This window comes from Gadus macrocephalus, chromosome 8 (genome assembly GCF_031168955.1).
Source record: "Gadus macrocephalus chromosome 8, ASM3116895v1".
Lineage (NCBI taxonomy): Eukaryota > Metazoa > Chordata > Actinopteri > Gadiformes > Gadidae > Gadus > Gadus macrocephalus.
In genome coordinates, this window is record NC_082389.1 from 8,504,481 (window position 1) to 8,517,557 (window position 13,077).

Consider the following 13,077-nt stretch of genomic DNA (forward strand, 5'->3'; position numbering starts at 1 on the left):
GAAGGCTTGATGGATGGGAAGCTTTTTGCTGTGAAGCCTCAAGTGACAGCTTTACACGGCGCCATAATGAGTGGTTGTTTCATGAGTGTCTTTATTGGTAGTCCCACATTTTGGTATGCTTGGTATTTCCACGCGTCCCTTGGGTGAAAGGGGGTCTGCACCTGAGATTGAAATTGAGATGTCTTCTGGCGGAGCACTTCCTTCATATAAAATGAAGTCGGGACATGTTTAAGAAACACGAACCCAAGGCATCAAATGAATTGGAAAAGGCATCTCTTGCGTTCCTGTATAAACAGAACCAGTGGTTCATTTTGTTGCATGCAGAACTATAACCGTGCCCCCAAGAGCACAGAGCACAACTCTATCAGAGCAGCAGAGATGTTTTCGTTAAGGTTTTGAATCAGTGTGAGTGTGAATGAATGTGAATGGATGTTGCTATTGACACTCAATTTGGCTTGTGATATATCTTGAGCCGAATCTGGCATTGTCACTCTGAAAGGTGAGGTGATACAAAATGTGGTGATACACAAGTGAAGCTGAAGCCGAACACCTCTTCGGTAGAGTAGATATTTGTAATTGCTGCTCTGCAACATGGGCAGTTTCAGGTAGTGTGCAACAACCTTTTCAGAGCAGCGAACAAGCATTGATTAATAACAGATAGAAAATGCAAACTAACAGTAGGCTACTAGGTCACGTCTCTCCTTAGTGGTTTCAATGTATGGACATGTTGAAGGTGTCATTTGAATGGCAATGCGATGTGGGGGAAAAAAGCAGAATCAATGTTGACTGGACGCCTGCTGCTTATAAGCCGCTTTAACACAAGTTAAGGCCTGCCAATGAGGTGGGGGTGTGAGTGCATTCTATACCACGAGACATTGGAGGACAGAGATTCAGTGTTCAGCCATTCCCAATCAAATTCAGGGGGGGTCACGGCTCAGAATTTGATAGAAAATAGGACACAAAGAATGGGTGGGGGGTTGGATGGGGTTATAGAGCGAAAATAAGGAGAGAATTAAAAAGAGGAGCCCGGTCTGGTGGCTCACAGTGCTTCAGCTCATCCTCTACATGTCCTGAATCTGCCTCGTTATTAGAGGCTTTTTATTAATTTGAAATGCCAAAGTCTGGGATGAAGCATTGCTGAAATGTCACCCTTTCACCGGGTATGATAAAAATCACTCCCGGAGCATTTGAAAGGCAACATTCTTCTCTCTCCGTCTACCCACACTTCTCCTTCGTTCTCTCTCCTACTCTTTTACGGCATGTCTTTATCTCCTCCCTTTCACTGTGTCACTTGGCATCCCTCTTTCTTATGTGTGCTGTGCCCTTCTTTTACGCTATTCCACTTTCTCTTTTTACTTTCTTAATCTTACTGCCCTTTCGAGACGATCTGGCGAGGAGTTGACTCGGGTGTTTTAAAGGGTTGCAACAGCTTTTTGTTTTGTTTTACCTGAGTGCAATGACCCCAAACATTCGGCGATCTAGCTGAGAAATGAAGTAGTATATATTTGTATGTTACACAGGTTTAATTAACTTTTTGTGTTCAATGCTTTTATACCACATTAGGGCTTTGACTCCGAACTTCGTTATTCGAATATAATTCGAATATCAAAAAATAAATCAACATTCGAACGAATATTAGGCAGCCCTTAATATTCGGACCTGTTATGGCCTAGAGGGAGAGACGTCGGAGAACCCGACGCAGTCTACTCATAATATTGTAATGACCACGGAAGAGGCAGTGAATGAAGTACTGATTAGACAGCGATTTATTAGAAACCTAATAAACCGTTGGAACACACAAGACCGGTAACCATAGCAACGCGGTAAACAAACCTCGCGAAGCCCAATCCAGGTCTTACTGAAGGCATTTTATGGTCAATATATTATTAATAAATATTCGAATATATTCGAATATTAATATTAATAAACAAACAAACTTCGAATAGAATTTTTGGGCAAAAGTCAAAGCCCTATACCACATTGGTAAAAAACACCTTAACCTTGAACCAGCAAGAAAATGCATGTGTTGCATCTGTTTTAATTAATTTGTTTTCTGTGATACGCAACTAAACATCATTATGGGCAATTTGACATGATCATACATGAAAAGACTCTCTGGTGTTTAATAATAAATAATGGAAACACAAGTTGCATTTCCACTGTTGGCAGTTTTGCTAGCCAAGTCGAGATGTTGGCTGTAGCACTGAGTAAACAAGCCAAAACAGTTGAGAAATTCAAATAATATTTATTTTATGAATAATCCTGTCTAGTTTGTGAAATATGAATGATGCAGCCCCTATATTTCTGAGGATTGCAGGTTTGAAACACACAAAGATGAAATAAATCACTATATATATTTTTTTTATCATTATTACAGAGCAATCTACTACTTCCATTTCGTATCATTCGAGAGGAAAGCACCACATCGATTCAAGACAGAAGGGCACAGGGCGCAAATACATAGGCGAAAGCCTCTGCCCGAGCAAAAAAGCAAAAAGCCCTGCGCAGACGTTTTGGTAAATGGAATCATTCGACTATCGCTGAAGTGCCGCGTCATCTGTGTCAGCTTCAACAAAGCTCTGAATTACCGCAGCTCTCTGAACGCAGTCATCTCATTGGGGCCTGGAAGCCACACAGGCCGGTGTGACATAACAAATTGTTCCGGGTGTGCTGGAGGTGCGAAACAAAACAGTGAGAGTGGCCCATAAAAGATTCATGCATTTTATTGGGCCCTTGAAGACAAAGAAGCAGATACGTCTCATCGTTGCACGGCTTCACCAAAGACCGGCGTGACGTGGCTGCATTATACAATTAATAGGGTTCAATCTGCCTCAGTCTGGGTTGGGCCGTTGCAGAATGTCTTTGTCACTTGTCATTGTGAATACCATTGAAATGCAACGTTATCACTTTTGCTTTACAGAGTTTAAGGCTTGACACCTCCCCTCGGAAGCTAGTGAACAATAACATATTCACTTTTAATGTAATTCGGGCAATTAAATAACCCTTGCATTTAACACCACACCAGGATCAAGCAAAGAAGGCATTTATAAAGGGATGCTTAAAAACAATATGAATGAGACTACTCTTTCCTCAGAGATAATGGATATTGTAGTTGCTCAATAGTTTTAATTCCCAGCAGTATATACTTTGTTCGAGCGACATTGTCTAATTCATCATTCAACAAAAAAAGTGAATTGGTTTAAGACTTAGTTTACTAACAGCTTCATGCGAGGTGAAAAATGCGAAAATAAATTGCTTTTAGAGTATCATGCTTTGATTTCAAAATGGATAAAGTTTTGACAGCCTTTAATTATAAAATCGTATTTCTTTCTTGTATTATGTAACTGGCCTAGCTACACTGTGACTTATAAAATATAAAATTGTTATTCGTAGTGTCCTCAAGCTATTTGTTCTGACCATATGGGTCAAAATGTCAGTACTTACAATAATTTGCTCTACTATTTTCAGTGCAATAAGATATGCATTAGACAAATTGGGAAATTACACCAAATCGACTTTTCAAGCATTGTGCGTACTCTGAAAAAGAAATCCCCAGCACGACACAGTCAAGCGTGTGACACTCAACCACAGAGCTGCTGTGCGAGCAAACACTGGTCTAGTGTGACCACAAAACACATTGCTCGTTCTTTTATGTCCCCACATGCATAATTCATCCATCTCTGTATTTACAACACTCGAAGAATTAACCTGTCACAGATGTCGAGGAGGGGAGTGGTGAGGACTTGAAGTTAATGCCAGCATATCTTTATCTGTCAGGGGCGTAGGCCTCTCACAGGGTACCAAACCCTGTTCTAAACGAAGCCCTGGTATTATGCATCATCGGCTGACAGGAAACAAGGTGCAGGGAAATTAAAAAGGAGCCCAGACAAAAAAAAGGGGGCGGTGCACCTTCCTAGAGGATAAATGACGAGCCAACCGCCAATCTTCCCCGCGCTGCCGCCCCTCTAACCACCCACCCTTCATCTCAGGGAGTGTGGGGACGTGTCGCGTGTCATCCCGCCGTGTCGCTGTGCAGCAGTGCGGGGATGATGTGGCGGGCAGGGCAGGTTCACCGCGAGGAGTCAAGGGCAGAGGGGGGGACGGTGGCCCGGGCTAAACGCTCCAACTGTTCCCTGTCTTCAAACAAACGTTCGGGTGACTGGAGCTCACCCAAGGATAAACGGGCCGGACGGCGGTGGTGGGTGATGACTCAAAAAGGTGTCACTGGAGTTGGGATTTTTGGGGCCCGCCTGGCAGTGAGACGGTTTCAACCGCAGTGATTTTTCCCTGGTTAACATTTTTTTGTGATGTTATTTACGTTTATCACCCTTCCTCCTCAATATAACGCAGTACGCTGATTATAAATATCTCCCTCTTAGTGTAGGTCACAAGCAAGTGCCACCGCAGCCAGGGTAACTATAAATATGGCATAACGCCCACTTCACAACTTCCCTCCAAAATGACCTCATATCACATGAACAGCGGTCAAGGTTAGTAGTGTTGGGCTGCATACAAAGCAATGTGTATAACGACTTTATAAAGAAGGATTTGAACATTAATATACGACAACAGCTTTTGTGGACTCTGGCAACACTGATTTTACGTACACAATGGCTGCCACCATTGGCCACTAAGATAAGCCCGTTGCGATGACTGTCGATGGCATTGCGGTCTCCGAGCAGCTTAGTGGTGGGAGCGCTCATCTCGTCTTCCCATCCAAACCCGCCGCTGGGAAGGGGGGTTTCATGAGGAACAAACAGCTGATGTTCCTTTCATCCCAGTTCTGAAGAAATAGGAATAAACTACAAAGTTCAGAGTTGTTATTCCGAGTTCTTCGTCACTTTTACAAATCTTCTTTGGTCGTTTTGCCTTTTTTCGAGGCTTGACAAACTGATATGGATCTTCATAACTCGCAAATGTTAGGCCTTCACCAACGGGTTGTACCCCCTGTCGCTTAACTTTGAATCTAAGTTCCTTGCTCAAGGTCATCTCGGCTGTGGTTGATGAGTGATTGGATAGCAAGACTCTGACTTGTTCACTTCCTTCGAGCAACACAATAGGGTTGTGGTTGAGGTTGTTTTTACATCTTATATTGATACACTATGCATACTTCTCATTGTGCCTCACTAATGGGGATGTCATTAAAGTGATTAACTCCTTTCATTGGAACTATTAGATGGCAACTGCACCCAGTTTGCAGTGTACCACGAAGCTGCTAGTGTGTAGTGTGTCTAGTGTGTAATGTGTCTAGTGTGTAGCAATGACTTACAGAAGTCTCCTTAAATGATACTCAACTTAATTAAATATTATTTGATCTCTATAGCATGTCTGAAATGTGAAACGTTAGCAGACAAAATGTATTTTTAAATTGTAAATCACTTGAGGCATAAGACTTCAAAATCCAACAATTGCTTGATGTTTTTGTTTGTTTATTTTAACTAATTTTCTTAGTGCCCTTTACGTTATAACTGCAAACAAGGTGATTCAATTCTCAAAGGAAACTAATTGAAGAAAGCGAAACCACTTTCCTTCATTAAAGCAAAAGAAACGGCATGTGGTTATGGGGGAACTGTCATTAAATCCGCCACTACTAAGTCAATCGACACTACAGCAACACAGAGAGTGAGTATAAAGAGAGACAGAGCGAGAAAGTGAGGAGAGAGGATGAGAGAGAAAGAGGGGGAAGGGTAAGGGGGGGAGTAATTATAAATGCTCTATAAACTATGAACGCATGTCTCCTTACTAAATTGAAAATGATTATGGCAGGATTTAAATGCTCTCATCTTTTAACAAATATCCTTCTTAACAGTCATTGCCCATTAGACCCATGTGGTGCAACATTGTTATAGCTGCTGTTGCCTTTTACCTCTCCACAAACTCCTAATTAGATAATTTGTATCAATCTGTAAAAAAATATATGAAAAGTAACAAAGTATAAATCATGACTGAAAGAGGTACTGAGAATGAAAGTACGCATTTTGCCCAAGAAGAACAGCTGTCGCGTCGATGGCAAGTAGACAACAAGGCAGTGTCGGCGATACGTTCCAGCTGCACGATCCCAGAGCGAGGCCCAGGCCGTGTTTGCATAACCTGCCAGTCGTCTGGTGTGTCGCAACCGAGACCTTTAAGCCAGTGGTGAGTGACAGATGTGGTAGCACACCACAGGAGAAAAAGACAAAGGACATCTTTCGAGGAAACCCTCGAGCTCGGTAGCTAAAAATAAAAACAGGGCTAACTCCCAGTTGCATAAAACACCTGTCTTGAACACAAGGCTACTTTGGGAGACCAGAGAGCCTAGTGGCACGAGAAGCAAGGACGGAAAAGTGTTCCTATTCATCCTGGACCGGGCTTTAAATATCCTGACGTTGAATACTTTTACCTTCCGACAAATAATACCATCCACCCAGTGTCCCTTCTCTGTGACCTACACCCCATTTATTTTCAACAACAGCCGACGTCATGGAAGTAAACACCAAGCTGGGCTGAGTGTTTTAACAATCCTGCACAGCTTTGAAAAGCGCGAGCAGACAGAGAAGGTGGAGGCTATGCCCGCTGGTGCATTGGGAATGCATTCGTTGGAATGGGGGGTTGGGGTGCAAGGGAAGTGGAATAGGGGCAGGTTGGGGGTAGGGGTGAACAAGCGAAGTCGAGTTTGGATGGTGGGGGGATGTCTGGGCATGTGTGCCATGGAGGACTTTCCAACCTGATTAAGACTCAGGCAGGCGTCTGCAGGCGATTGGCTGCCAGAGCTCATTTGCATGCTATGCTCATCCTTCAGCCTCCACTCCGGCAGCAGCACCAGAGGATAAGGTCAGCTGTGTCAGTCTGGCCGGCACAGCGGCAGGCCAGGAAGCAGACAACTGTACTTCTATTTAACACCGCGCATGTTCTTCAGATCATCAAAGGGATAACGATGGTCGATAAGCACCTGTCTGATGCAGCAGCAAAAAAGTGGTGATCTCGTATTGCATTCGCTGTAGTCTAAATCTAAGAATATGAGAACTCAAGACTCCAGGCTCCTTGGTATGACAATCATTGTTTCATTGGCTCCTCCTATATTGCTATCATATCAAGTGACTTTACCACTATATTATCCTTATAAATCAACCTCAACCAAGTACTGTTGATAAGGCTGGCACAATTCTTGTTTTCTCGGTTGCCTAGACCCCAAGTTCTTCAATTTAGGGTTGCAAATCTGCTAATCTGTAAAGTGTTCAGCGAAGTGGACATATCTCTAGAACGCCATCTGAACAATTCGAAGAGCCATGTTGCTGCTTTGGTCCAAATCTGTGCCTGTCGGGTCTTTTCCCCCTGAAATCTATTTTTTAAGCAATATTGAGGGAGATAAGTCAAACAAACCCTCTGTATGCCAGTAGCAGCATCCTCCTTATGTTCAAATCTGGCTCCCAAAATATGCTGGCTATATCCGTTCCAAACCCAGAGAGCCAGCTTGGATAGAAATTGTCTAATTGGCATGGAAGGTAAATGCAAAGTGGTTCTCTGTCCTTTGACGGAAAATATGAATACAGTCTCTGGATATGATATGATATGATTACTTGAATACAATAGGCTCAAAAGTCTGTCGATGGAAAATCTGCAAATCCTACATAACGTGGAGTGCTTTAGATATATTCAAATAATGTACACCTCTGTTAAATCATGTTTTAATCCACAAGGTGTTGTTGCAAACATGCACATCTGTAATCCACAGAGCCCCTCCTGACTCACACTACTCCTTACTGTTTGTCTCCATTCTGTATGTAATCCACCTCTGCTGTGCTTGCAACGCACATCGTGTTTAGCGCCTTTAACACATTCATACATAGATTTGATAGACATGGCCTGAACCACATCCCTCCTCTCCCTCACCCACCACCCCCCCCCCCCCCCCCCCCCGACCCCCTGCACACCCACCGACCCACCCAAGCGCTGGCGTATTGTTATCGTCTCCCTGTCATCTGCTGGCGAGGCACAGCGTGCACTACGAGCTCCCAGCCTTTCGGAATAACCCCCCGTTTTAATTGGTAAATATTTACATGCGGCGGTGGCTCTGGGTGAGGGCGAGCTAATTGCTAATGAAGCTGCGTATCAGAGGCCTTTGGAGTTCCCTCCTCCCCCGGCTTCCTGAGAGGGGCGGATTCAAACAAATGCAACCCGGGGTCTGAATTGTTGATAATGTTTGATAAGCGGCGCGCACCACTACACACTGCAGCGTACATGAGACAAGAAGTCACTTTGCCGGATCAACCATTGTGTCACTGAATAATTAGCCTTCTTCTGTTATTTTCTGGTGGGCTTTTATGGGATTTTGTGTTTGTGCGTGAGCGAAGATGTATGTGTCACTGAGAAAATGTGTATTGTTCTGGGAGAGAAACATTTGTGTGCCTGCATGGGGTAGTGTGTGTGTGAGTGTGTATGTGTGCGTACATAATTGAGTGTGGGTATGTGTAAGTGTGTGAGGGGGTGTTTGTGTGTCTGTGTGTGTCTGTGTGAGTGGCTGAGCAAATGTGTGTGTGTTGGTATGTACACTTGAGCGTGTCGGCAGACGTTTAAAATAGATAACAGATAGACTGTGTGCATTTTGAATATTTGTGTACAAATATGTATGTGAATGTGTTGATGGCTACGTAGGTCTCTCTCCATGAGTGTTTCTTGTAATTGTGCCCTGAGGCTGTGATCCAATAAGCGCATGTGTGTGCGTTTGTGTGAGCGTTATCATGCCATTGAATATTTGATTCTCTGATTGTATCAGAGCCTGTTTGTTTAAATATGTCTCCAAGCTGTGTTGTCTGTTTGCTTCTGTGTCTTTGTGTGAGAATGTGTGTGCGTGCGTGTGTGTGTCTTTATGTGAAAATGTGTGTCTGTATGTGTGTGTTTGGGTTCATGTGTGAAATTACTGATGGTGGTTTAACGTTTATTCCTTTTATTGTCTAAATATGTGTCCAAGTTTGCTATTTTTTAGGTCTGTGTTTGTGTGTGTGTGTGTGTGTATGTGTATGTGTATGTGTATGTGTATGTGTGTGTGTGTGTGTGTGTGTGTGTGTGTGTGTGTGTGTGTGTGTGTGTGTGTGTGTGTGTGTGTGTGTGCTCCTGTAGCACATGACTGAGCATGAGCCCCATGTAATCCTAATACTTCCTTCCACACTCCGTTTATGTGTCCATTAATCTGTGCAACGGGGAGCCCATTGCTTTGCTCACATACACACACACACACAAACACAGACTGAATGCACACACACTCCCACACACAGACACACACACACACAAACACACACACCACACTCCATCGTTGACCCAGTATGTGGTATGGTGTGATTCCTGCCTACAGCCTCATCCGTCTCCATCATAGGGCACCGGAGGGGAGGGGGGGGAAATGGGGAGACGAGGTGGGGTAAGGGAGGGGTGTGCAGTGGCGAAGGACTCACCAGTGCGCAGTACGTCTCCGGAGGGTCGCCACACGTGATGTTGGGGGGGTCGATGGTCACACGCAGGTACTTTGTCATGTCGACGGCCTCCGGCTGGCAGGCCATGTAGTCCCAGGCCAGGCCTTCCTCGGTGTAGATCTGGGACTTGCACACGTCGTAGTGGCCCCACGCCGCCGGGTAGTGCTGCATGCCGTGTGCGGCGCCCACACACACGCCCTGCAACGCGAGCAGCGCAGCCCACAGCATGGCTGAGTCTCTTTCCGTTCCCCTCACGTTCTTTTTCCGACGTTTGTCCACGCCGTCTCCTCAACGTCCTCTGCGAGGTTTTCGGAACTTGTTTTCTTTTTTAGGGGTTGGTTTGAATTCTTTAGTGTCCTTGTTTTTTACAAGGGGATAATCACTGCGGATGCAAACGCGTGAGTTATTATTTTAGAGTAACCTCAGCTTCGAAAAACGCAGCTGCGTGGTCCAGAACTTCAATGGCATTTTCCCTTTTTTTTTGGTGTGTGTTTGTTTCAGAGGGTTTTTCATATGCGTGTCACAGCCTCAGGCTACCCGCCGCTCGCTAGTGATGTTAGCCTCGCGGGACTGCCCTTTCAGTTGCGATAGGTGTGACTGGTGTGCTGCTGGCGGTGAGTTCCCGCAGTGGGTAGGGTGGGGTTGGGGGGGTGTTGACGAGGGTGAAAAGAGGGTCAGCTTTCGGTCAAGCTAGTGCTGCAGCAGAGGGAAAGGAGTGATGGTGGGTTGAGACGTCCTTCCCCGTCCACGGTCCCCTCGGGCCTGGGGTGCTCATCGGGTTTCCGGGGCCTTCTGATCTTCTTCAAGTCAGGGGCGGGTCTCTCCTCCGTTCTCCTATGGAAGCAGATATAATGTCGGTTCAATACCATAGATCAGATAGAAGACACCGTGGATAATTAGGGTGATGTGTAAGCGCGTTGACAAGAGCTGGAAATTGATGAGCGATGAAGATAAACCGATGGGGCAAACACTGGTGTAAATATAGTCGTGTATAACTTCATCTGACCTCAGGTTTAATACACAGGCACACAAATATCCACTACACACAAAGATTAAAGGAAACAATGTCACTTTTGTTAACTATCAACATTTCATAAACACTGTACGGCTGCATGCTGGTTACACACAAATATGCACACTAAATGCATCGCATCAACATACACATGAGTTGTTATATACCCCCCTAATAACAACCTTGCCAAATACACTGCATGCAATTCAAATGGAATCTCGTTCTCCAAGGCCTAATCTCCATGTGATTTTCATACAGATAGGCCTATTCCAGCCTGTCATCTCAACTGCTTTCAAGGTGTAGCTTTTCCTGTCACTTGTTTCCTAAGATCCGAATCTCGTCTCCTGGCCAATAGGATGAGAGACGTGGAGAGTGTTCGGAGGAGGGAAAAATTCAAGTACAATTGAGAGACAGAAATGGTCTAGTTGAGCGATTGAAGGGCTTACAGAGCTATCAGAAGCCATCAGTCAGAAGGCCCTTGTTGTCGGGTAATAGTGGCTGGCAACGTTTTGGCAGAGAACCCTCTTTTACAATAAAATAAACTGGGTCCTCCTAGGATGAAATTGTGAAGGGTTGGTGAAACAGGTGAAACAGGGCTGGCGAACACCTGCTTCAAACAAAGCCATGACACTATCATCTGTCGCCTCGTCTCCATTATGTTCTAAGTCGCTGGCCTTCAGAATGTGGATACTTGGTCTCCGTTGAAGTAGCTTATCCTGCTGTTTTAGAAACGTTTGCTATTCCCTTCTCTGAAACAATAACGATGAAAGCTGTCAGTAGGCTCCTCCTCCCATTATTCTGAGCGCTTCGCTGTGATTGGTCAATGACTTTCTTGGCTGAACAGCTTGAGCCTTCCCTTGACAAGCTCATCGGTGGACGTGCGAGAGAGAACACTGGGGAGCTACAGCGGGAAACAGAGTTGAGTCGATTCGGAAGACGCATAATGTCTCAATTCGCTCTCGCGGTGCAGGATTTAGCACAATGCAGCTTGGAATTCAATCGTTTGTAATCTGGCAGAAGGAAGGCACCAAGCAAGCACAGGGCACGCTCTATTTTAGCAAATCCCTGCGACACATCAGTGTCAGTGTCACACTGCTGATATCATTGGCAGAGTGTGTCTATTTTTTTATTAGTGTTCACGTCCTAGTACTAAAAGAGCAGACAACCCCAAGAGCAACATGGATATTAAAGGATTTTTTTTTTTCACTCTTGGCCAGAAGTCCTCTGGCCAAGAGTGAAAATCCCTTTTTGTATTCAAATACAAGAAGCCGGCTAATAATATATAATCCGACTACTGAAACTGTATCACTAGGGGCTTCTTTCTTAAAAAGAAAAGAAGCCTCAAGTCAATTTTGGGCTGCACGTCAAACTGACATCTATTAAATATTATGCTACACCAAGTCAAATGTTAATGAACATGTAATTACACGCACAGTCAAATAAATGAGGGGAAGCAAGATGACGTGTGTCAGAGCATGCTTTGTGCGTTCTTCTTTATATTTTGACTCTGCAAACCTCGACATTAAGACTTGTGAAATCTTAATGACAAGTTAATCACTGGGAATGGGGCCCAAGATGTCAGGTATGAAACGATATATATAATCTTGTATAAAGAACACTCAAGGCGGCCTCTTCCCTCCGTTCCCTTCCTTAAACGTACATAGAGGGCATTTGTTCAAAACAGCCAGAGGTGAGGGGGCTCAAACATGCCAACTGTAATGAAAGAGGATGTTCACTTATGCCACGAGAAATGATCTGCAACGCAATTCTCGGCAGCCAGACCCTTCAGAAAGAGGCCGTTCTGGGAGACGAGGATGGCAGATCTGATTTGACACATCTCTGGAGGGCAGAGATGGGAGACTGCCTCTCTTCCTCTCCTTAAGTGTAGAGGAGGAGAGGGAGTATACATGTTCGAGTAAAATAATTTGACTCTGTAAATGTTATGGAGTCAATCAACGAGACACTTAAGCAGATGTGAATTACGGGACGTTGATGGCAGGGGCGGGACGATGATGATTGATGAATAAGCAATTCCTATCGCCGTGCGAGAATCGAGTGTAGTTGTTAGACACATGTCAGTCTCCGGGCGTAGCTTACTGGGCGGTGCCATGGCAACCTAAAAAACCCATGGCAACGCCCACCTGGGTTCTGTGTGCGTGTACACGAAGCGCACACTCATGCACACACTCACACACGATCACGCACACAGATGCAAAGATATGCATATGAGGTCACACAAGCACACACGTTTTCCATTATGTCAAGAGAAACACGTCTCTCACATACACACACACACACACACACACACACACACACACACACACACACACACACACACACACACACACACATACAAACACACACACACGCACACACACACAGACACATATCACACACACACACAGACATTATGATTACGCTGTCATAACACTGGATGATTTTCATTACAAAGGCAGCCAGATAAGAGGACTGGAGGAAGCCGGTATGGGCTCCACCATCTCATTTCGCCTTCATAGAGAGACATTCAATACTAATAAGAATGATAAGCGGATGGACTTTAAACACAGGGATCTGGTGTCTCTTCTCACCTGCGGTAAGGCTGCATGGTGTGGAGCTAACGCT

General features: G+C 44.7%; 1 protein-coding gene across 3 annotated transcripts in view; it reads right to left on the bottom strand.

Moving 5' to 3' along the window:
* LOC132462850 (netrin-G1-like) overlaps nucleotides 1-13,077 on the bottom strand; it is a 63,191-nt gene that overhangs the window by 45,666 nt on the left and 4,448 nt on the right. For all 3 annotated transcript variants that reach the window (XM_060058613.1, XM_060058611.1, XM_060058612.1), the window contains exon 2: nucleotides 9,426-10,277. In XM_060058613.1, the coding sequence (XP_059914596.1) occupies nucleotides 9,426-9,671 (246 nt within the window). In that variant the 5' untranslated portion in view covers nucleotides 9,672-10,277. The remainder of the gene's footprint in view (nucleotides 1-9,425; nucleotides 10,278-13,077) is intronic.